The sequence below is a fragment of the Eurytemora carolleeae genome, unplaced genomic scaffold (assembly GCF_000591075.1).
Source record: "Eurytemora carolleeae unplaced genomic scaffold, Eaff_2.0 scaffold355, whole genome shotgun sequence".
Classification (NCBI taxonomy): Eukaryota; Metazoa; Arthropoda; class Copepoda; order Calanoida; family Temoridae; genus Eurytemora; species Eurytemora carolleeae.
Window position 1 is genome coordinate 261,365 of NW_019396357.1, and position 26,045 is coordinate 287,409.

Here is a 26,045-nt window from a genome sequence, read left to right on the forward strand (position 1 = left end):
TGGAGAATATTCAAGTTCCTGAACATATTCAATAGGTGAAGAATATTTAAGTTCCTAAACATGTTCAATAGTTGGAGAATATTCAAGTTCCCCCTACACATATTCAATAGGTGGAGAATATTCAAGTTCCTAAACATGTTCAATAGTTGGAGAATATTCAAGTTTACCCTAAACATATTCAATAGGTGGAGAATATTCAAGTTCCTAAATATATTCAATAGGTGAAGAATATTCAAGTTCCTAAACATATTCAATAGCTGGAGAATATTCAAGTTCCTACACATATTCAATAGCTGGAGAATATTCAAGTTCCTAAACATATTCAATAAGTGGAGAATATTCAAGTTCCTAAACATATTCAATAGCTGGAGAATATTCAAGTTCCTAAACATATTCAATAGCTGGAAAATATTCAAGTTCACCCTAAACATATTCAATAGCTGGAGAATATTCAAGTTCCCCCTTAACATATTCAATAGTTGGAGAATATTCAAGTTCCTAAACATGTTCAATAGCTGGAGAATATTCAAGTTCCCCCATAACATATTCAATAGCTGGAGAATATTCAAGTTCCCCCTACACATATTCAATAGGTGGAGAATATTCAAATTCCTAAACATATTCAATAGCTGGAGAATATTCAAGTTCACCCTAAACATATTCAATAGGTGGAGAATATTCAAGTTCCTAAACATATTCAATAGCTGGAGAATATTCAAGTTCATAAACATGTTCAATAGCTGGAGAATATTCAAGTTCATAAACATGTTTAATAGGTGGAAAATATTCAAGTTCCTGAACATATTCGATAGGTGAAGAAAATTCAAGTTCTTGAACATAGGTGAATAATATTCAAGTTCCTGAACATGTTCAATAGATGGAGAATATTCAAGTTACTTCTATACATATTCAATTTGTGAAGAATATTCAAGTTCTAAACATATTCAAGAGGTGGAGAATATTCAAGTTACTCCTAAACTGTACTATATTCTATTTCAATTTTTAATTATTGTTTATCTTTCAGGATTTTTCATTAGTTTCCTACAAAATACACTAAGCTGGGTGCACTGGAGTTTCATCTATAGCCCTCTTGATCTAAAGGGAATGTGATCTAAAAGAATCTGACCTATACGTGGACTCTGATCTAAAACTTAACTTTCGAATAAAATTTTTTATCTGACTATGAATAATAATGAATATATTTCCAAAAAGTGTAGAATTAGAGCTAAAATGTGTTAAATTTGATCTAAAATATGTAGAATTTGATCTAAAATGTGTAAAACTAGATTTAAAATGTAAAGAATAAGAGTCTAAAATGAACAAAACAGCATCTTTAAACTGTAGGGTTCAGGAGCACTATGAAGAAGGTTAGATGTAAGAAGGGCATAGGTTTGAGTAGAAATCTTTCCTAACCTGAACCTTACTCATCTCTAACCTGAACCATTCTCATCCCTAACCTTAACCATACTCATCCCTAACCTTAACCAGACTTAATCCTAACCTGAACCCTACTCGTCTCTACCCTGAACCCAACTCATCCCTAACCTGAACCTTACTCATTCTTATCCTAAACCATTCTTAACCCGAACCCTATTCAATTCTATCCTGAACCCTACTCATCTCTAACCTGAACCCTACTCATCTCCAGTAAGGTATGAACCTTCCACATTTTGTAAACTTTTAGATCAGAGTCTACCTTTTTTAGAACAAAGTCTACACTTTAGATAAAATTCCATATTTTTAAAAATAAAGCGCAGAATTTTTTGAGATTTAAGGCGAAAATTGTATTAAGAAAATTTAATTTGAAAAAAAATACTTTAGATCAGATTCTACATACTTTATGTCCAATTCTACATATTTTAGAGAAAATTCCCAATCATGGGAGAACAATTTAGATGTATTCTCAGTACTTAATGTACATTAAAACTGAAATTTGAAAAAAATATTTTAGAACCAGTTCAAATACTTCATTTACCTTTTTGATAATAACATAGAAAAAATATTCATTCATTTAAAGACAGATATAAGTTATATTTCAAATTTAAGTTTTAGATCTAATTTCACAATTTTCCAGAAAAAATGGAATTTAATCTAATTTTTTTTAGATCAAAGTCCACGGATCAGATTCCCTTTAGATCAAAAGGGTTATAGATTGATTTCCTATGCACTAACAAATTTTTTTTAAAGATTGAATTCTCATTAGACCAGATTACGCTTAGATCAAATTCGCTTTAGATCAAAAGGTTTATAGATCAGATTCCTGAAAAGGAATCCAAATTGTCTGGGGGGGGGGGAGGGGAGGGGTTACATTTTTTCTTTCTGGGACCTGAAAACCCCCTTGAGACCATATATTTTAGTGATCCAGGGGGGGTGCTGAGCCCCATAGCCCCACCTGGATCAGTTAAATAGGTTCTCCCACTTAAAAACTTTCAATAGAACAAGTTTATCAAGTTAAGTTTATTCAACAAAATTAAACTTTAATTTAGTTTACCTTAACTTCTAGAACTTTGTTACACTCATAAATAGCTGAATCATACTCATGAAATCTAAACAATCACGCTTTATAACAAATGTCATATTTTTGAACAAGGTAATTTCTTTAAGAGACTGTTGACATATTTCAAGGGACCCATAATTCTGAAAAGTGGCATGACCTGTTTAGAATTGAATCCTTTGTCTGAGGAACAATTACAAAAGTGAATCGTGCATATAACTCATTACATTGGAGGCCAGTTGAAGTTACGTCGACAAGATCCTTTAAAGAAGGATTGTAAAGATTATTGCTGGTTGTGTGCAGGATAACGGGAAAATACGTCAAAAAGATCCTTTAAAGAAGGATTGTAAAGAAGATTGCTGGTTGTGTACAGGATAACGGGAAAATACGTCGACAAGATCCTTTAAAGAAGGATTGTAAAGATGATTGCTGGTTGTGTATAAAGGGAAAATACGTCGACAAGATTCTTTAAAGAAGGGTTGTAAAGATGATTGCTGGTTGTGTATAGGATAACGGGAAAATACGTCGACAAGATTCTTTAAAGAAGGATTGTAAAGATTATTGCTGGTTGTGTGCAGGATAACGGGAAAATAAGTCGACAAGATCCTTTAAAGAAGGATTGTAAAGATTATTGCTGGTTGTGTACAGGATAACGGGAAAATACGTCGACAAGATTCGTTAAAAAAGGATTGTAAAGATTATTGCTGGTTGTGTGCAGGATAACGGGAAAATAAGTCGACAAGATCCTTTAAAGAAGGATTGTAAAGATGATTGCTGGTTGTGTACAGGATAACGGGAAAATACGTCGACAAGATCCTTTAAAGAAGGATTGTAAAGATGATTGCTGGTTGTGTATAGGATAATGGGAAAACACGTCGACAAGATTCTTTAAAGAAGGGTTGTAAAGATGATTGCTGGTTGTGTATAGGATACCGGGAAAATACGTGGACAAGATTCTTTAAAGAAGGGTTGTAAAGATAATTGCTGGTTGTGTACAGGATAACGGGAAAATACGTCGACAAGATCCTTTAAAGAAGGATTGTAAAGATGATTGCTGGTTGTGTACAGGATAACGAGATAACGGGAAAATACGTCGACAAGATCCTTTAAAGAAGAATTGTAAAGATTATTGCTGGTTGTGTACAGGATAACGGGAAAAACTTTATTGAACACTGAGTCCGAGGTTGGATGAATGAATGAATCGGAAGGATAAACAAGGAAAACAATATAAAAATAATCTAATTTACCAAATCATTAAAATTGTTCAAAGCTGGAAACTTATGTATATTAGGTTAGTAGAAAAAAAACCATAAACACCTAGAAGGTTGCAACCTGATCGTTTAAATTTTTGACTAGCAGATCTAGCTGAAATATTCAAGGCCAACACAATCAGGTTACAAAGATATAATGAATTGAAAATTCGTGATAATGAGTTCCTTAGTCATACAAAAGGAATAAATATATGTTTTTAGTGTTCAAGAAAATCATTAAGATCGAGAAACGAAATAAATTGTTAGTAAACGAATAATAAAAAAACATTGGTTGAATTTTGTTTTCTTAGGCATGCCTTTAAATTCAATATGCTTATCAATTTTAAATTAGCAAGAAAAGGTTTCGGGAGCCTTAAATATAAGTAAACAGAGACCAGATTTAATGAAGACATAATTGAACCGTGTAGTCTAAGTTGAACCACTTCTCTTGTGCACTTGGTCAAGCTGGAGATAAGTGGTTCAATTTAGTCTACGCCGTATGAATCATGACTAGCTTTCATTCAAGCTGGTCCCAGAAGTAAACATTTTGTACAATCGTCTTTGTTTTCTCATCCTTTATGAGAAGCCCTGTACCTGAGGTGTACAGCTGCAATATTGAGAGCACATGGAACCTCCACCTCACGAACCCTAAAAAACAAGGATTCATTTATTCAATTTTAAGATAACTGTTATCCCGCGCTTTTATTCACAATTTCATAATCTTGTCCCAAGGACAAAAAGTCAAATTTTATACCGGCATAGAAGATTTCCCTTTTTATTTCGCGGATTTTAATAAAAATCCCACATTTTTATGAAGCTTAAAAAAATGTGGAACTAACATCTACTTTTTTACTCTGCAGAGGTTTGGTCTATCACCATCATCAAATTTTTAATAAATTTATATATCTGTCTTATGTTATCATTTATAAAATTGTGCTTTTTGTTGGAATAAGAATTCCGGCCAAAAAAAAAAATGTCCCGCATAATAACACACCACAGTTGCATAAATAGATATAATCAAACCATACAATTTTACTTGTATGGTATTACATACTAATTTATCATACTACAGAGTACAGGGTGTCTCAATAAACATGGGAACTAAATGACGGATAAGAAATCGTCTTGTGTTGTATTGTTATTCGGCAAATCATTGCTTGATAAAAAGTGAAGAGGAAGAACTTTACTTGGTTTGTATACATGAACTTTTATTTTTACTTGTTAATTAATCTCTAGATTTATAACAAGAGGAGAACAAACATTATTTAATCTCGAGATTAAGAAAAATACTGGATCAAGTATTTATCCTGATATCCACTATTTAAAAAATTCCCAGCTCCGCAGAATTAAGCAATAGAGACGTAAAAAGTAAATGTCTCTTTATCAAGATTTAAAAACGACAAATCTTTTTCTAGTTGTTACTCAGTCTTATTTTTGTAAACGGTGCTGTTGTGAATCGAACTTCCTATTCTTTCAAAACAGAGGCCAAATTAAAAAAAATTTGAGCCGCGGCTTAAATTTGAGACGCGACTCAAATATGATTGGTTTCGCTTAAAATTGAATTTAATACTCAAGGTTTAAGCCGGAAGGAGGATATACAAAGTGTATTACATCGATTATTTTATCAAAATTGAGTTAGCTATTAAATAGCATGAGTCCAAAACTGCAAACTAAAAAGCTACAGCGTAAATATAAAGTGACTAAAATTAAACCGGCGCGGAGTTTAACTTAAATATCCAATTCTCCAGAAATTAGGCTGTAGTAGCTAGGAATTTGTAAAGCAGGGGGGGCCGGGGGAGGGGCACAAATGTTAGAAATTCCAGATATTGGAATTAATGGAGCGTGCCGCATGCTAAATTTTTTTATTTCCTAAAAAACTCAAGAAGGGTCAAATTTAATGACTGAAGACTAAAAAACCTAAAAACTAGATTTTTAACAAATCACACATTACAGTTTATTAAGATAGATATTTTGTCTTTTTTGCATTATGTTTTCTTTCCCTTAAAGGGACTGTAAAGGAAAAATGAAAGGGGGTATAGGCTGAAAGCTAATCACTTTAGCTCTCGATCGCGACCCATGAAAGTTATATCTGATGTTCCTATCTCGAGAAATTAATTTACAACTTTTGTCAAATGTATACGAAAATTAATATTTATACAATTTTGTATAAAAGTAGTGGGTTTAAAAAGATCAAATTCAGCAAATATGCAACCAATCTGAAAACGATGATATCCCAGAGAAAGCTAATTGTAACTTAGGTTTACTCCAATTCTAGTTTTATATTTGTTATTTCTATTTTTTATAGATTTATTTTATAATATTATTTATAGGTCCGTATTGCTTGACCAGAAGTTCCACCAGTGGCAGTGCAGTAAAGTGGTCACTTGATACAGGCGGAGACACGTGACCAGTATACTGCTCTGCCATTGGTGATAGTTCTGGTCACGTGATTTAAGTTTAAGATTTTCTAAATTTTACATATATGAACTTTCGTATAATTTTAACACAGTTTAATATGAATTTCTCGAGACAGGTACATCAGATAAAACTTTCATGGGTCACGATCAAGAGCTAAAGTGATCAGCTTTCAGCCTATGCCCCCTTTCATTTGTCCCTTACAGTCCCGTGCTATTGGAAAGCTATTTGCAATTTGCATCAACACAAAATAACTGGAGGTTTAAGATGTAGAGATTTGACTCTTAAGTGAAACTATAAATAAATGTATTACTAATAAATTTTTAAATCACGAATAGTCAATACTTTTTTTTAATACAGAGAAAGTAAAGGATGTTTAAAGGATGATTTAAAGCTATAACTTAAAACTCGCGCATTCTCTAGTTTTGGTCAAAGCCGACTTTATACTTGACTTTCTAATTATCTTTTTTTCTGTAATCTTTTTCCAGATATCTTACATAATAATAATGAAAGGGTATTTGCACAAAGTAGCTTCATTCTTTTAACAGAAATTAAATTGTTCCTACTAAATAATTTAACACTTTTCTAAAAAAGATAAAAATTTAAAGTTATCTAAAAAAATATGAATGGTTTAGATTTCTTTACACAAGTTTATATTTTCAGAATAAAAGAGAAAATGAATTCAAGGTTTATTTGTTTTTCTGCTAAACAGATCTGTTTTCTATTCATTGTTCTCTTCCATCTAATACTTTTCTTATGGAGCCTGACATACACAAAAACACGGCTTTGTGGCAAACAAACTTAAAACTAGATTGATAACAAATAACAAACTAACTAACATCTGAACATAAACTTTTTACAAAGTGACTAACAGTTTGGTGACAAGCATTGCCTAAAAATTGCTAGGGGACAAAACTCGCCTGCCAACCAACGCCATAAAAAACAATTGCTTACTAAACAGTTTGGTAACAAACAATTGCTTATCAAGATGCATGCTAACAAAAAATCGTCTAAAAACAGATACGTAATAAACAATCATCTACCAAACAGATTGGTAATAAACACTCATCTACCAAACAGCTTGGTGCCAAACAATTGCCTACCAAATAGCTTGGTAACAAACAATTGCCTACCATACAGCTTGGTAACAAACAATTACCTACCAAACAGTTTGGTAACAAACAATTGCCTATCAAAAAGCTTAAAACAAACAATTAACAAACTCAGTTCGGTAGCAGACCCCTAATTATTAACAATTAGGGAGTAATTTTTTTGGACACCCCTGTATTCATAGATTTATTTAGCCAAAGTACAATGCTTGTCAGAAATGATAATATTATCTGATCTTATCATTAATAAGGTGTATTCACAATCTCATCAAAATTCCACGTTAGCACAAAACTATCAAGTTCTGACTGATATTCAAGCAATCAATTATTACAGATACTAGGCTTCCAGGGTGTTTCGCGCTCATATTCGATTTTAAATTTTAATGTGAGGTGAGGTGAGATCCAAACAATATTTGGGACCAATAGGTTCAGCCGTTTTGTCTTTTAGTGTACACAAACATACAAACCAAAAAACATTCAAAGTATATTTATATACTTTGAAAGTACATTTATACTTTATACTTCAAAATATTTATATACTTTAAATGTCTAAATAAAAATCATAAATGTTGTTAACCCCCCCCCCCCCCACTCCTACTCATGTCTTCCCTTTATCATCTAAATAGTAAAATAAGTTCATAGAAAGGACCAGGATATGATTAAAAGCTGATGAGCTGCCTTTACTTTTCATTTGTGATCATTTCCACTTTTATTATTACTATTCTACTACTTATTCTCTTCTATTCTACTCCCTCCTATTCTCAGTATTCTCTTCTATTCTACTCTCTCCTATTCAGTGTATTCTCTTCTATTCTACTCTCCTATTCTCTGTATTCTCTTCTATTCTACTCCCTCCTATTCTCTGTATTCTCTTCTATTCTACCCCCTCCTATTCTCTGCATTCTCTTCTATTCAACTCCCTCCTATTCTCTGTATTCTCTTCTATTCTACTCCCTCCTATTCTCCGTATTCTCTCCATTCTAATCCCTTCTATTCTATGTGTTCTCTTCTATTCTACTCCCTCCTATTATCTGTATTTTCTTCTATTCTACTCCCTCCTATTCTCCGTATTCTCTTCATTCTAATCCCTTCTATTCTATGTGTTCCCTTCTATTCTAGGTGTTCTCTTCTATTCTACTCCCTCCTATTATCTGAATTCTCTTCTATTCTACTCCATCCTATTCTTTGTAATATCCTCTATTCTACTCCCTCCTATTCTCTGTATTTCTTTTTAAGTGTTAATGCCCTATAATAACGATGTTATCCTAATTATCGAGTAGTTAAATATCGAGTAATCTAATATCAAGAAACTTTTAACCTCAGCCTATAAAACGAGTTTAAATCGTCCCGATTCTGACTCCCAAAACACAACTTAAAACTCCCAAAGTCAGTTTTAACCTTACTATTTTAAGATCTAATACATTTTTGGAAAACCTTAGGTCAGAACACACTTAAGGTGCTTAGTAAAAGCTCATACAATTATAATGCAGTAAAAGAATAAACAGAAAACGAGGGGGGGGGGAAGCTACATTTTATACTTCCTAGTTGCTGCTACATGGTCACCCTGAATATAGTTCAGTATAAGAGCTACATTTTATACTTCCTAGTTGCTGCTACAGAATACTACGGGTTCTGATATCCCTACACCCGGGTTCGCTTGCATTCAGGGTTCATAAATAGTACATGCCTTAAGCGGACTAACCATAGATAAAGATAGATTGCGCATAAGACGACATTTTTCATCTTGAAAGATATAAATGTAGAGAGATGTTTTAAAATTATTCCTATTATATAGATTAACTAGGTCGGTTGTGAACATTGGCTGTTCTTATGTCATTGAGTACTTGTGGTGTACATGAGTTCTGTAAAAAGAAATTTAAGTTAGTTTAGTCCTTCTCATGTCCTTCTTCAGTTCTCGTCAATATGATATATTGCTTAGTCAAATAATTTGATATTCTGAAAAAAAATCACTCCTGAGTGGTTTAATAATTATGAAATCCATTAAAAAACCAAACCACCCCACTTATCATTGAAGCACACTTTGACCCATAGAAGTATGAGTTCTCGGACTGTACAATTCTTAGTGATTTTGCGTACATAAGCTATCTATGTTTATTTATTTATCTATGGGACTAACCAGATTCCCTCAGGCGTGAGGAATACACGTATCATTAGGGGTAGTGCTGAGGGGTGGGATTGCCTGGGGCCAGGAACAACCCCAGCAATTCTCTTTAAATAAATAAATAAAATGATCACCCTGAATATAGTTCAGTATTAAAGCGATATTTTATACTTCCTTTTGAACACTACATGGTCATGCGGAATGTAGCTCAGTATAAAAGCTAAAATTTTATACTTCCTAGTTGCTGCTAGCAGAAAATCTTTGATAAATGCCCTTCAAAATTTTGATTTGAGAATATTTACTTGGAGCAATGCCTTTTAAAAAAATACATAACATAAATCTTTAAAAAGAACATATTCAAATATTGTTAAAATTTCACCTTTCGGTAGTAAATATTGCCAGACTCCTTGATATCCTTGAGTATATTGAGGATGGTGGAGAAGTTGGATTGAAGATACCAATCTAGCTCCAGGTCCTCAGGATGATGCGGGTACACGTCAGGTGTACCGTCATTTTCACAGATACCTAGTTCATAGTTCACATCAGGACCATCTTAAAGGATGTTACTGAAAATGCTTTGAAAAAAATTAAAAATCCGCAAGTGAATTTTTTCAGTCTCACCTTGGTCTTGGTCTGGTTTGATTTCTCCGGAGTTAACAATTGTTACAGGAACTAGAGGTTTGTCCTGACTGTCTCCGGGTAGAACCTGATACAGAGAGTTTTAACGTTATAGTGAATCCCTCCAATAACAGCTGCTGTTTACATCTAAGTAATTCTCCGAAACTACAGTAGTAACTAATATAAAGCGAAATAACTTATCGTCTTCGTTAAAAAAATAGATAGAGTTAATGAATTTTTTAAATTAAGACTGTGGTCTGTGGTCCTCCAATTTTCAAAAACAAGCTAAAGATTGGTAAAATGTCGTCTTCCTAGTCCTCAATTTTTTGGGGTTCACTTTATTATATAAAGCGAGCTTAATAAATTGTAAATGAATTTTCTAATTTCTACCTTTATTGAAAATGTGGATTATTTGAGGCCCACTGTATGTTTTATCCTTACCTCAATATCAGTAAGGATTCCCAGCCCTTTCTTTACGATACCGAACACAACATGTTTATCATCTAGACAATAATACCAAGTGAGGAAATAGATATTTTTGCAAGAATTTACTTATTTTTCTTTTTCATATTTTGCACAAATATAAAAATGTAATATTGAGTATAAGTTCTTTTTGACGAAAATAAAAAAAAGGAAAGAAAGTGGGACATATGGGAGGAAAACTACAAAACTAAGACAATTTGTAAAAAAATGGAAGAGGAAGAAAAAAGGGCGGTTTCAGGAGAGTGAAGTTATCTTAAATATATTACCAAGATGAGGGCAGGATACAGTGGAAATGAAAAACTGGGATCCGTTCGTGTTGGGACCGCTGTTCGCCATTGAAACCTTAAAAACAAATATCATTAAAATATGAATTCAAAGAAAGCACAGTGAGACCAGAAAACAGTGGGATTTCTCTTTAAATTATAAAATGTTGCCTTGGATTTTGTAATTTGCAGCTGAACTAATTTATAAACAAGTTTCCTGTCACCGAATTTTGGGAATTAGAAAGGTTTAAAGATTAATGAGGATTCGAATCGCTGATTCAGGATTTTAACTAGTGGTACTGGCAGTTATTTCGGCGAATTTTTCATCAAATACAGTTTATAACTTCAGTTGCTCGGCCTAGCCGCAGCGCTCACCCCAGAAATTTTCGTAACCTATCCTAACCCAGAACCCTCAAATAATATGATTTTTGGTAAAAATACTTTAAACATGATGGGCGTTAATTTTTAGAAAATTGAAAAATCAGTTCAATTGAAAAAATTTGTATCAAAAGGACTATATATAGTCCTTTTGAACGTTAGTCCAAATGAACATATTAGTCTAAAAGAACGTTAGTCCAATCGATTATTAGTGGTCAATTGATACGACACCGTTCTCACTTTACCTATCTAAGGGTAAGTAAAAAAAGAGACAAATATCAGAGCATAGTTGCAACTGGAAAAATTCAAAGGTTAAAGTGGACGAAACTTTGGATTTTATTTTAATTTATTGATTCTCCAGAGCTGAAAACTTTTTCTTAATCTCCAGATTAATGCTTGTTCTCCCAACAAAATAACGTTTAAGATAATTTTTAAAAACTTTTTAAAGTTCCTGTAAATTGAATTGAAACACAAAAAAGCTTTTAATAATTTATAAAAGGGTTTGATTAACCTGTCCTGCAACTTCATGTTTAAGAAGAAAGTTTTCATCCTCAAATTGTTTCCCGTAAATACTCTCTCCCCCGCTTCCATCAGAGTTCTCGAAATCTCCGCCTAGTTACGTCATAATTATAGTTCTTTCTGTACCTTTATATGTATTTGCTTGTCTGTTAATCTGTCTGTTTGTTCGCAACAAACGCCAAACACCAGTCCAAAATTTATCGTGGGAACTCAACGACCCCAGTGAAGGTTTTCGGATGGTTACAATTAATATTTTTGGCTCAAAATTAAAGATTTATTTTTGTTAAACCACCAATACAAATAGAAAAGTAATTAAGATTTAATATTTTTACGTTATAATGTTTTATACTGTATGAAAAAAGCTGCTGTTAAAGTAAAATTTATAAGCTACAATTAGTAAAAGAAAGAAAGTGCTAAGCACCTTGAAGGCATAGAATGTTTATAAAACAAACAAAAAACTATCTACCTAGTTAAGGTACAAATTCTTTGCTTGAAAACTCCATATTCCTCATTGTATTTTTTAAGTACTCACTCAACAAAATGTAAAAAAAGATCGACATTGCACAAGATAAGATTAAAAGATATTCTTTTTTAAACTTAATGTTGTGTTTTTTTCTCTCTCGAAAATTAAAAAAACAAAAATCATGTTTTGCAAGTGATATAAACGTAATATATCTAACATCAAACACTTTCTTTTATAACGGAACACTGATTAGATTCTTAAATGAATTTATGACAAAATAATTAATGAAATTTACCTTGCAGCATAAACCTATTAATGACCCTGTGGAAGATGGTTCCCTTGTATCCGATCTTCTTCCCCTCCTTCTCCACCCCAATGCACAGCTGACGGAAGTTCTCAGCTGTTCGCGGGACAACATTAGCGAACAGTTCGATAATAATTCTTCCAACAAAGTCATCTGAACAAATAGGAAGTTTTATAATAAATTATTTTTATAAGATGTATACCGTATGTATGTATAGTGACCGACTGATCGTAATCAGTAAAAGAAAAAAAGGTGCAGGGCGTAAGATCCGGGTCAAAACTTTTTCAGCTCCTAGATTGGGTTCAACTTTTTTTGTAAATCCGGATTCAGTTCCTCAAATAATTATAGTCAATAAAAGGAAAAGTAGTAATGTGGTTTGTGGACTAATGAAAAAAAAAGAGTCAAAAAAGATGAAAATTTAAATTTTTAATTTTTTATGAAAAATGTAGTTTGTTTTGGCTCAGAATTTGTTTTTTCTGTGCAAGTCAAAAAACATTCAAAAACTATAAAGTATTTTTGGAAGAATGTAACCCTCTATCTCAAGTTGTAAGCCTTCTGACAACAGCGAGGAGGGGGGGGGGGGGGAGACAAAGTTTGAGCCCCCTGGACAAACCACTGATTACGCCTTTGACTTATAGTAAGATATTATCCTCTAACCTTCGAGGTTGATAATAATAATAACAATTATCAATGACTATGGAAGATCCCCATTGTGGAACCCCCAGAACGCCGTCGGTATAAAAGGCCAGTGCCTATATACGCCTTTAACTAACACTAGAAGCTATTATCCTCTGACCTCCGAGGTTGATATCTAGGAAGACTAGAGGATTATTTGAGGATGAAGGATGAGCTGCTAGAACTGCCTGATTATCTGCTCCTCCCAGGTACGCAGGAGGAAAATCAAACGCCGGTTTGGTCACCTTAAGATTAAATAATTTACAACAAAAAACGTTTACTACTAAATATCAAATTTTGGATGGTGATTTGTTTTTACGGATGGAAAAATTCTTGCTAAAATTCTTAAAAATTGAGAAGGAGGTATCGTTTAAAAAATTAAATAGTTTGTTAAAATGAATTGATATTTGTTAAAAGGACTATAGTCCTGATAAACGTTAGTCCAAATAAACATTAGTCCAAAAGATGTTAGTTCAATCGATCATTATAATATCAATAGGGGTATACTCCTTGATATTAAACCGATGTTAAAAGTAACCCTATATTTCTAATTCGATGAATGAAAAATCTGTGAATCCAACAAATCTGTGAATCCAAAAAAAAACTATTAACAGTATTTCATTTACTACCTTAGGCTTTTTAAAAGGACTGGAGAGTGTCTCGGTGATGGGTTGAGGATCGGCATTGATCCTGGTCTCATCAACACCGAACTCCGTCTCCGAGCTCATAATCGTGTCTCCGTAGTCGTCATCATCTACAAGCTGTTCAGGCATTCCTTCCCCCTAGCAGAAATATAAGTCAGTAGAAGAAGAGCTGTTTGATAGGATTGTCAATGATTACGAATTTTAGGTTATATTTCGGCGAGGTTAACCAAGAAGCACATGTTTGATTTGGAAATCCCTGAGCAGCTAGTGCTTTCTAAATTCTACAGCAAAATTATGATCTTAATATTGGTTAACAAATTAAAAACTCGGTTATTTCCTTGAGAACGATTTTTGGACCCCCTCCCCCCTCAAATTTGTACTTGGATCTCTTATGTAACTCATGGATGTAATTGATCATGTGGCCGCAGCGCCCGGCCCCCTAGCCTGTCCTAGATACGGCGCTCGGCCCCCTAGCCTGCCCTAGCCGCAGCGCTCGGTCTTAAGCTAACCTTACCCTAAAATAATGAAATATAATAATATTTTTGCTGAAAATAAAAAATAAGTGGTGGGGGGAGTTAAAATTCGTTCTCTAGGACGGACCCAAAAACTCGTCAAATGCATCATTTAAAGTTCAGGTTTACAAGTTAAACAATTTATAATTTAAAATAGTCAAATAACAAAAACACACAGCAGTTGGGTCTGAACTTAAGATTGCTTAAATATCGCTTCCCTCTTTTCCGCAGTTAGAATCATGTATGCTCTATTTTGATTGCGTTAGCAAATAAATACTTGTTTATGTTGAACAGAAAAAGGGATCGGATTTGTTTTCTACACACTTATTCTGTGTTCTGAAAGAATTTTAATTTGCCAATTTTCAGGAATCCAACATTTTTAAAGATTAAATCGTGCATATATAGCGTAACTCTATGCCATCAGAATCAAACATTAAACGTTAACATGTTAAACCAATTAAGGTTTTTACATAACTAGCCTAGGAGATCATCTTCAAAATTATTTCATGCAAATCAAATTTTCAATAAATATTGAACTATAGATTTACCTTTTTACACATGCAAACTTCTCATTAATCCCCCTTGGGCCAATAACGGGAATAAAATGATTATCTGAAATAAATCATGTAAATCTAGGTTTTTGTTAAGATATTTAATGAATTGCTTGTTTGGTTTAACACTGTGATAACATATAGCGTATACTAAAAAATAAAATAGTTTTGTTTTTGAATTTTTGTTATTGTTCTGTCAGGGAACTTTTGCCGCAAACGGTTTTAGATATGTCGTCTTTATACTTCATGTTATGTAAGCGTACTTCATACATTTTTCGACCTACTCAAATCCGCTATACTCCACTTCTAACCTACGCTAAATCCGCTGTACTATACATATGACCTTTCCCAAGAAACAAAACACAGGTTTTCAACGAGATTAGCATTATGGAGAACTGGTTGATAATTCACGTACCCTCCTTGTGTTATACTCGTGGTAAATCCACTTTTCACAATCTTGAAGATTCCTCCTGTGTACAGCACGGGTAAAAAACGCGAAAATATTCTTTGAAAATTCTCGTTGTTATTTCACATGTTGTACACGTAGCAAAATAAACCAGTGCAAAATCTTGCATATTCCTATCGTGTTAAGCTCGAGTAATGCAATGCCAGAATTTTTAGATTTTAATGCTCGTAATTATCATGTGTACTATATTTGAGATAATTCTATAGTTCAATTCTCGTAGTTTTTTCACATGTTCTGCTCGTAGAAAAGATACCAGTGCAAGCTCAAACGTGTTAATCATGAATAATGGAATGCCAGAATTATCTAGATTTTAATTCTTGTAAATATAACGCGTAAAATATTTGAGATATCACGGGAAGAATTTAATCTTTCATTTTTAACAGAGTTGCAAAATCACAAGACTTGCAGTGTCTCTGCTCATCTTTTAGAAACTAAAAGTTTATTGTAGTAAAATGAAATATTTCAACTGACATAAATTTTTCAGATTATAACAAGCATGAGCATATAGTATAGAAATTAGTTTCACATTGAATTTTGTATTGTATTTCTCAACAACCCCTTTTTGGAATATCGATACAGGAAGAAGAATTCATATAGGTATGAACACATTAACATAATTGAACATTGTTTAGACTTGAAATATCACTTTGTGATAAGAAAAGTTTAAAGTTTACATGTTCAAGATGTTTAATGTATAAGATATAAACTAATATGTTTAGTTTCTAAACATTTTGTAATAATTATATACTTTTACACAATGTATTTTATAATATTTATATATCAGAAATCAATTATGTATCCCCCCTTTCCCGGGGTTTTCAAAAATGTAATTAAAGTAGATGGGAGAAAAATAATTTTCCCATGTAAAAATCCCGTGTTCATCTTGTGAAATAAACTCAAGTTTTTGTTGTGTAAAAACTCGGTCCTAGACCCGTGATCAAATCGTCGACAATCACCTTGACAACACGTGAATTATCACGGGATAATGACGGGTCACTCGTGTGAAATAAACCAAATAATCTTGTGTTCTTCACGGGTTTTTGTTTGTTGGGTTAACCCCCCCCCCCTACATTTATTTCTGTATACCCCCTTGATTATAGTTGCTTAAACAACTCACGTGGTACCACGTCCAGTATAGTTCAAACGAACAATACGTCCTGCTAACCGAAAAACCTATAAGTATGGAACGTATGACGTGCTAATAGGCCTTAAAAGACAACTTGTATAAAAGCTTGTGTAATTGTCTGTCTCCAATAAAATAATTTGTTATGTTTGTTACAATTAGTTAGAAATGGATCTGTCCATCGTCCAACAATTGCCCACGTATAGGGTCTCCAGCAAAATGGGAAAATTGTTTCGCAAAAAATGTTTGATTCGTCGAAATTTCGCATTGGCCATTCGTAAAAAATTTGGGAAGAAAGTTGAGAAATTTTTCATTTTACTTCGACATAATTTACCTTTGGATTTGTGTCATTCTTCATTCTATACAAGAATTAATCCATGTTTGCAGTCAAACTTGGGCAAACTTTTGGTAAAAGATATCAAAAATCAATTTTTACATTTTTCTTCATCTTAAGACTTAGATAGATTGGTTGGCATCAGAGGCGTATTCAGGGGGGGGGCTTTGGGGGCTATGCCCCCCTGGACCAGTGAAATCTATTGATTTCAGGGGGTTTTCAGGCCCCAACGGGTGCTGACCCCCCCTGGAAAGAGAAAAAAATTTAAGCCCCCCCCTGGACAAATTCCTTAACACGCCCCTGGTTGGCATTGCTTTCTATCGTACGTACAGTGGTAGACAATTATATCAATACAAAAAAGACGACTTTCAATTTAAATTTTGATTTATAAAGCTGTTAAATAGCATGGTTTACATAAACATAGTCACGAGCAGCTGTAAATTTAAAGAGCTTTTCTTATAACTATACGTGTAAACTTAAAACTCAAATAAAATAAAAATTTGGGCTCGATCATAAGTCATCTCATTTTTAAAATGTTCTATATAGTGTACTCCGTCAAAAGCGTTTCTTGACAGTCAATCTTGATGTATACGCTGTTTTTATACATCCAATCTAAATAATAATTTTGTTACTTCTTTCTTAATGCTTGTAATAACGTGCTTTTTAAAGGGATAGACCGGCTATGTAAGGTACAGTAGTTAAACTATAGGTATGCAGTACGTTGTGGATCCAAATTCTTTAGGATTAATTTGAGACATATGAAACGTCTCCACGATGTAGAATTACTGAGTTTGACCGCAAAGTCGACGTTCAAAATCATGAATTTGGGTGGGTACGTTTTCAGAATCGGTTTTTATTAAATCATTAAATAACGACAACGAAGAATAATAATATAGTAAAATTTTTAGTAAACTAATTAGATGTTTAGAAACACATTTATCAAAAGAAATTGGCCAATAAATCTAAGTTAGAATTAATTATTTATATATTTCCTTTTTTATCATTATATATAGAATTTCTTGTTTTCTATAAATTTGTTCGCAGATTTCTTCAAGTTCTTCAAATGTCGTCTTTTTAATAAAAATTCCAGAAAATCTTTGTGATTAAAGAGAGATTATAGAAACTAATTGAATAAGATTACTTATTTTCGATGATAATAATAAATTTTTATTTTCTCAACCTGTTTCTAAACTACTTATTAGTTTACTGCAGTACAATTTTGTCTATGATAATTTAAAAAAAAAACAATTCTGAAAACGTATTCACTCAAAAAAATTTGTCCACGTACAACACTGCATACTCAGTTTAACTACCTTACATAGAAGTAAAATAGTTTCAAGCATGTCAGATATTATAGAAGAAATCTAGTGCCATGTAAGAGATAATTTTCTCCAAAAATCGACATGACTTTTTTTTAAATCTTTGTCTCCTAAACTGAAGTTTCAATGTCTATAAAAAGAATTTTGAGTTTTGATTACTCAATTTGGTAACCTTACAAAGTCATGTTCCAAATTTTGTCTGTGGCCCAGTCACGTGCTTTTTTATTTTCAAAAATATCATTCGTCCAAAAAACTGTTTTATTTAAAATTTTAGTTAAATTTCAATTTTTAATAAAGGCAAAATCTAAATCTTATTTTAATTTCTTCAAAAAAATAATCCAGTAAATTGTACACGATGAAATAACGTAAGCAAACTTTCTGTCCCTTATACGTGCATTTTGACCAAATACAAAAGACAAATCCAAAGGAATCTTTTAATATATTACTCATCGTTCTGTACAATGCACATCCTTGAAAAACAATTATCTCAAAGTAGGATTGATGAATCATCCGATCTGGGAACTTTTGTGTCAGGGGCGGATACAGGATTTAAGTGAGGGGGGGGGCAAGGTTTTTTAGGAACAAAAAAATTCATAATTAGGTACAAAAAATCGCGCCGCCGCGCAGGTGAAATTTTTTTTGACTTAAAAGACTCAAAAAGAGTCAAAATTAATGACTAAAGACTAAAAAACTAGATTTTTAACTTTTCACACATTACAGTTTATTAAGACAGATATTTTTCCTGTTTTGCACTAGGGTTTATTTCCCTTTAAGCATGCTATTGAGAAGCTATTCTTAAAATAGGAACAAAAAATTCCAAATTCAGGGGGGGGGGGCCTACGCCCCTCCCTGAATCTGTCAGGGGGGGGGTGAATGTCCCCGATCGAGATCAAGCATTAAGGATGCATATTATTTCCATCACTTTAAACCCTTAATAAAGACACCGAATGACTGTCTGCCAGACCTGCCTGTAAATCAAATAACACAGTATAGTTACTGCACGCATCAGTGAATTATGTAATTTTATATATTGGTACTGTATTTGATTTAAACAAAATATTAATTATATGTGATTAAAGAAAATAAAGGTTCTTCAGAATTAGGTGATAATTATTTATTATTTTTTAATTATGCAAATAATTCCAAATCAATTAATAAAGAGGATTGTTTACAAATCTGAACTAAAATTGAGAAAACATAACAAGAAAATAAATCATATAACAAATCGTAAATATTTAACAATATAGATACTAACAATTTATCAATTTCAAATCATATTTTAAGCTTTACAACATCTTCTAAAATCATATATGGTAAATTGACTTCGGGTTGATCAGATATTATCATTATAACAACTATTATAATATTAAGGTTTCACAGATAATGTACGATGTTTAGTGTAGATATTTACAAAATAATAGTCAATTTCCCCCCCCCCCCCCCCCCCCCAAAACTCGTCAATTGTGTTAATGAAAAAACAATAATTCATAATAATTGTTAACTACCTAAAATACTAAACGCAGTCTTTATTTTACTACAGGATCAGAACCTGAACTTTTAAATTAGATTGTGCTAAGCCAAAACCTGATATCTACTACAAGATAAAAATTGAAGCTTTCTAAGGAAACTACAAAAGTTCCGACCTCAGAGTCCGAATTTAATGAATTTGAGCCGCGTCTTAAATCTGCTAAAAACCGGTTTCAATTGAGCGTCGGCTTAAATCTAGAAACATTGAACACAATTTTAAGTGGAACCAATCGTATTTAAGACGCGTCTCAAATTGAAGCCTGGATTTAAGTCGACTTTAGGTCTCAAGTTGAATTGACTGTTTCCGCATTTAACAAGATTCAATTTAATTATTTAACTTGACTAAAATGACATCTATGAGTTGTATTGATATAATCAATTCTCCAATCTAAATTTCATATTCAGATTCAGGGAAACAACTTCGGTCATTCGACTATATTTCTTGAAAGGACTGTAGACGTAGCATGGCATGTCCGATTTACTTTGAACGGCAAACTATTTATTTGGTCAAGAATAAGATTTCCATGCGTTTTGCTGTGAAAATTGGTTAGTTTCAAATGAGGTTTCTCTAGAACAATGACTACTGACTAAGATTTTTACTGAAGAAAAATGGAGGAAATTGTCAGAACTAGATGCTTTTCAAGCTAGAAAAACAACGATCTCTTCCACATTATAAATTAGATATAAGTTTACAATCAGGCATGCCTCGTTTATCGTGAAGATTCACTTGAAATTGCACTAACAGTCTCTTTAAGTTTCAAAACTGCAGGAAGTATGCATATTAAAGGAATATGAGTCTTTGTGACAAACTCTCATTTTCTAATACCTATATTTTTGCCACCTGATGGAGTAAACCTTTGATATTTCAAACTAAGATGCTTTCATCTAACAGAATTCATAGTTTGAAATATCTAAGGTCTACGACATTGGGTAGCAAAGATATAGAGATTAGAAAATAATAGTTTGTGACAAAGACTCAATTCCTTTGACACTAGATGAACTAAATACCGGTTCGAGTGAAAAAATTAACTAGTTAATTGTATAATTGTAGAGAGAAACTAAAGTGAAAGAATACCCTTGAAATTACTCCCACAGTTTCTTTAAGTTTTAAAACTGCAGGAAGTAGGCATTGTAAAGACACAAGATATCGATTCAAGTGTAAACATTAACTAGTTGTATAATTATAGAGATAGACTAAAGGGGGTTCGAACCCTCCAGGTAGAGTTTTCAAGTGAGCCAGAAGAGTAAACCAGAAGAATCCACACACTCCCACAAAAATGGTTCGAAGCCTGGGCGGGATCAGCTTGAAGTTGATTGCGGTTAGGAACGGCCAAATACATACTCCAGTCTGAAAGATTACAGTATCCAAAGTTTTTTTTAAGCCAAGACTAACTTAAATAAATGTGCGAGGGGTGTATATTTAATGATTTATCTTCCCCCAGCGCGGAGGGGTGGAAATGAATTTTGAAAATCTGAAGTCGGGGGGGGGGGGGGGGGGGGGAGAATGAAAAATTGGACATCAAAGAAAACCTTGTTCATCCTTTTTGATGCTTTTTACCAAAAATTTTATTTTTCTCCCAAATTAATAAAAAAATTCTTTTTAAAACTATTTACGCTCCACGAAAACGTATCCAATTTGGGGAGTAAAAATGGTTTTAAATAAGAGGGGGGCGGGGAAATTTACACCCCTGATTTAGTGTTTACTTCATAATAATGAACATAAGCTCAGTGTTTTAGAAAACAACATAAGGATATAAGTGTATTCTCCATTAGATATAAGTATAACAACACAACATTAGTAATTATATTGTTAGACTAGAAAATTAACCATTCTTGTAATTATTACTGATTGATATGGGAGAATATATAATATATATTTTGAAGAATATGTTGGTCTGCTAGGCCATTAAACCACTCTTTTGAATGCAAAGCCCAATGTTTTTCCATAATTCAACGATAACTTAACCGTAAACATCCATTGCGAGGAAAAAACAACCTCGGGAGTAATACAAGTGTTAAAAAAAGATCATCAACTTCTTTATTCTAATGGCGTAGAAAAAAATGCCTAACAAAAATAACATGAATGGAAAGACAGAACTATACATAACTAATCTAAAATACTGTATAAAAATAGTTCAATTCTAATATTTGAAGTTAGCAGTTTGTTTAAATACATATCATTAATCACTGGATTTTTGTTAACAGTTTCACTGGTATAATTCATGATTGGTGTGTCAAAATACAGAAAGAAATCTTCCTGAGACAGCCTATGATCTAAAATTTATATGAACCCCCTCCTTGCTGCTTTTCCAGGCTGCTAGGACTGTTGTCCAGAAGAAGCTGCAACAACCAACAAATATGGTTCGTCTGTGAGCAGGTACAAGCTTGAAGTTTATGGTTTGCAAGAACGGCCAGATAAACACACTGGCCTGGAAATTTTCTTTTTGAAATTTGTCTACATATTTAAGTATGAAATTTACAATTGATGGCCCATTAAATATTTTAAAAAGCTCGTAAGTTCAAGATGAGATGCAACACTTTATCTGGAGAAGGAAGCTAATCAGATGTGTATATTTTTAAGAATTAATGATTTATAAAGATTTTGGGAAAAATGAAAAGTTGGGCGTCAAAAAGCAGGTTTTTTTTTATCATTTTTGATTTACGAGTACGATTCTGTACACGAGTAATTTCAAGTGACACTCCATGCAAAGATTACAACGCCCAGTTCACAGTGGTACCCCTAGACTAAAACCTGTTTCTGATCAAAAATGTGGAAGATTGCACCCAACAAACAAAGGCTTAAGTTAAAGTGGAATTTAACGTCACTTTTGCCATCCAGAAGTGGAGTTCAGTCGAGTTTCAAACATAAACTCTGCAATTACTTTCTAATTCATACTTGATCAGACAAAGCTGAAATGATAAATATGGTATGTAATGAGTAATGATCAATGTCGCCTATTTGTGCATAATTTTGCGTATTTTTCTTTTTTCTTATGTAAAACTATTCAAACAATTTTTTAAACAAATATAAACTTCACCATTTATTTATGTATTTATTTCTTTGTGTGTGAATAAATCTATATAATAATAATAATTGTAATTCCGACATGGAGGGTCACTTGAAATTACACTTACAGTCCCTTTAAGTATATTAAAAATATGTTATTCAACTATAAACTAAAAAATGATTAAATACTTACTGCCCAGGTGTCGAGGAATTTCGCATTCCACTCCTCATAGATCCCATTGAAATCCTTCCCCTCGAGAGCGGATAATCCAATATAGAAGGAGGATAGTCCTACCGGAGCAAAACAGGTTTGGTCCATTGCCACCTTAGCGAACAGATGGGTCAAGTTGTTCTTAGGAAACAGTCTTGAAGCGAGGCGTAACCAGTTATATACAAGTGGAGCATGCATAAGTCCTCCATAAATCAGAAACCTAAAAATATTTTTATTCTCTAATGAAAACTTTTTGCAAAAGATTGAAAATACAGAGTTTATCAGAAACAAAGTGACTTCTGAGACGACCTCCAGCAGAGCCTTGAGAATAATTCTTGGTTGTAAATTAAATTATTTGACAAAAAAGGTAACAGTTGTAAAATAAGTCGTCTCTGAAGTCTCATTCTTTCTAAATATCCTTATCTAACTAATCTCAATTCTACTTGAAGGCATAGAGTTTTTAAATTGATTTTTAAACTTTGGAGAAAAAAAACTACAAGCTTCCAAGGAGGAGGGGGGGGGGGGGGNAAGTTTAATTACATCGTATAGTAAAAAAAATACTTTAAAATCGCACTTTTGCCTTAAACTAAAAAGTTTCATAAAAAAAGCTTTTATTAATACTGCCTTCAGTGTAAATATGTATTTGATGTCACTGTTTCAATCCTATGTATCAATCATACGAAAATATAGATATTTTTTATTAATTTTTTTCACTTTCCAATTCTATTTTTCACCCCTTAAGGCTTACACCACAGTATTAAAAAGGAGTTCTGATAAGTCCACTTAAGAATATTACATAAATAATTTATTAACACTTAAAAAGTGTGTATATAATCAATTTGTTTACCAGAACATTTTTAAAAAAGGTATTAATATTTTTTCAAAAAAGGGGTTTTTAAGGGGGGGGACCAAAAAATTTTTTTGCGCACTTACGCGCGCAAATCGTGACCCCCTTAACTAAATAAAAGCCCTCGTACGCTCCTGTACACATTGAGGACGCAATATACACATTGAGGACGAACTATTCACAGAGTAACATTGAGGAAGCACTATGCACAATGAGGACACAATATACACATTAAAGATACAATATACACATCGAGGACACACTGTTTTATACATTGAGGACGCACTATGCACAATCAGGACACAATATACACATTGAGTACGCACTATACTCATTGAGGATGCACTATTCACAAAGTGCACACTATACACATTTAGGACGCACTATACACAAAATTTACGATCTTATTTATCATTTTAATAATTTATCCTTATCATTATATCATATAAAATACAATACCTTGAGGCCTCATTCCAGTCAATTTTATCTTCTGGATTCTTGTTCCTTATGTACTTTTGTTGTACAAGGTTGGCACCAGGGTACAGCACACTGTACGTCAACATGCTGGGTACAACAGGGTAGCGTCTGAACACGGCAAACAGCTGTGAACTCATATTGTAGGTTTTGTTGAAGCTGCCCAGGTCCCAGTTAAGAAATGTGTTTTGTATTCAAACAAAGAAGGTCAATGGAAGAAAAACAACAAGAATTGATCGTCAAAGTTTGTAAATAAGAATATATCGGCCATTTTTGTGCTGTTTAACCCTAGCTAGGGCCTAGGTCTGTCATAAAGTACATGTATAATTATATGTAACACATGACTGTTATATCTGGTTTTTTCTCTCGTCTGCTGATAATATTTTTCAAGTTTTTTGAAAATCAGCTGAAATCAGACCTTGAAAAAGTCGGTAGTATTTTTCGTAAAATATTTTTACATTTTAAAATATCTAGCTGCTGGTAAAATTGTTCCTGTTATAATAATATTTAATAATAATTTTTTCATTTGTCGACGTTTGCGGGTTCTTCGTCGGCGTCGTTCCTAACTTGGCGGAGGGGGGGATAGATAAAACTCCTAAGAATGCGCGAATACCGGATAATATTTCTTAAATTCTCTCTCTCTATGACAGCTTGCCATGACAGCTTGTTTCTATAGATAGTTTGATTTTAATTTGATACGAATGTTAATGATTTATATTATGACTGTGAGACTGGTTGGTTTAAATTGATTTTTAAACTTTGGAGAAAAAAAACTACAAGCTTCCAAGGAAGGGGGGGGGGGGGGGGTGGAGTGGAAAGAAAATTGCTGATTTGTTTATCTTAATTTGTACTTTCCTCTCTCTCTCTTTGTTTGCAAATTGCAACTAATATACAATTACAGGGTGTCCCACGAAACATGACAGTGGTAAGACGACTTTAGAGTTGTGTTCCAAATTTGAATTAGTTCGTTAAGAATTTCGTTCAGATTTCATTTTAGTTCAATATAACCTAATTCAAAACAAAATTCTGTATTCTCAGGTATTATCGAAAGCACAAAAAAAGGCAGACCACATTTAGGAAATGCCAAGACTAGGCCCTTGGGGTACTTTGTGATTATAATCGCTAGAATTCTAAATCTAAAATTAGGTTTACTTTGACACCCTGTACAATGTACATTTATTAAAAGTAGAGAACTCTCTGTATCCTTTATATATAGCATGGCATTGTTTATCATTATTATCATTATGCATTGCAAAACAAAAGGAGGACGCACTATGCACATTGAGGATGCACTTTATACATTAAGGACGCAATCGGCGCGACATATTGAGGACGCACTATTTACAGAGAAAACACTATCACATTGAGGACGCACTATGCACAGAGGACACACTTGAGAACGCACTATGCACAATAAGGACCCAATATACACATTTAGGACGCGCTATACATTCAGGGGCGCCGCCCCCCTCTACGCGTGCCCCCCCCTGAGAGGCTGAGAGGGGGCACCCATGAGGGAGGCTCTTTTAATATTACATCTGCTTGCATTTCCCTTCCTCAGGCCAGGCACAGTGGCTTACCTAGGGGGCAGTAGTGCTGGTGCCCCCCCCTGGGGGCTCCCGACGGGGCACTGCCCGAGTTCCAAAAATAAAAATTAAAAGGAAACTACGTTTATAAAGTAACACCTGACATTGACAAAGACTAAAGATTTGTCTAAATTCACTGTTAATTCAAGGAGAGAAAAGTTTTAGCCTTCTAAAGAGAATACTTCATTACACAAGATGTACTATGACGGAGAGGTGGTGTATTTTTCGACCTACACATGTCCGCCATACTCCACTGCTGACCTACGCCAAATCCGCTATACTACACATCCGACCTACTAGCACGTGGTATTACAGCTGCTTTATTGACTTGTGGCCGCAGCGCCCGGCCCC

General features: G+C 33.3%; 3 protein-coding genes across 4 annotated transcripts; all 3 read right to left on the reverse strand.

Annotated features, from left to right (window-relative positions):
• Positions 1–556: 556 nt before the first annotated feature.
• LOC111701633 (peptidyl-prolyl cis-trans isomerase D) lies at positions 557–4,623 on the reverse strand (the record flags this gene model as incomplete). The annotated part of the gene is given in 4 exon segments (XM_023473006.1): positions 557–576; positions 2,492–2,546; positions 4,339–4,392; positions 4,598–4,623. Coding segments are annotated over 4 exon segments (155 nt in total), but the record flags the coding sequence as incomplete, so codon positions are not given.
• A 4,175-nt stretch (positions 4,624–8,798) lies between these two features.
• LOC111701640 (peptidyl-prolyl cis-trans isomerase H) lies at positions 8,799–14,904 on the reverse strand (the record flags this gene model as incomplete). Its single annotated transcript, XM_023473016.1, is given in 10 exon segments — positions 8,799–8,832; positions 9,770–9,915; positions 10,012–10,096; positions 10,450–10,511; positions 10,758–10,833; positions 11,644–11,744; positions 12,410–12,571; positions 13,215–13,338; positions 13,723–13,875; positions 14,798–14,904. Coding segments are annotated over 10 exon segments (955 nt in total), but the record flags the coding sequence as incomplete, so codon positions are not given.
• A 5,709-nt stretch (positions 14,905–20,613) lies between these two features.
• LOC111701636 (mpv17-like protein) lies at positions 20,614–24,643 on the reverse strand. 2 transcript variants are annotated; one of them, XM_023473011.1, is made up of 3 exons: positions 24,094–24,643; positions 22,770–23,007; positions 20,614–20,917 (listed from the first exon to the last, which is right to left on the reverse strand). In XM_023473011.1, exons 1-3 carry the CDS (start codon positions 24,246–24,248, stop codon positions 20,735–20,737), a joined length of 576 nt encoding a protein of 191 aa, XP_023328779.1. In that variant the 5' UTR covers positions 24,249–24,643; the 3' UTR covers positions 20,614–20,734. The 2 variants fall into 2 exon arrangements, with proteins under 2 accessions (XP_023328779.1, XP_023328780.1); XM_023473012.1 differs by lacking the exon at positions 20,614–20,917 and adding an exon at positions 21,585–21,998 and having other exon boundaries at positions 24,094–24,642.
• Between the last annotated feature and the right edge of the window lie 1,402 nt (positions 24,644–26,045).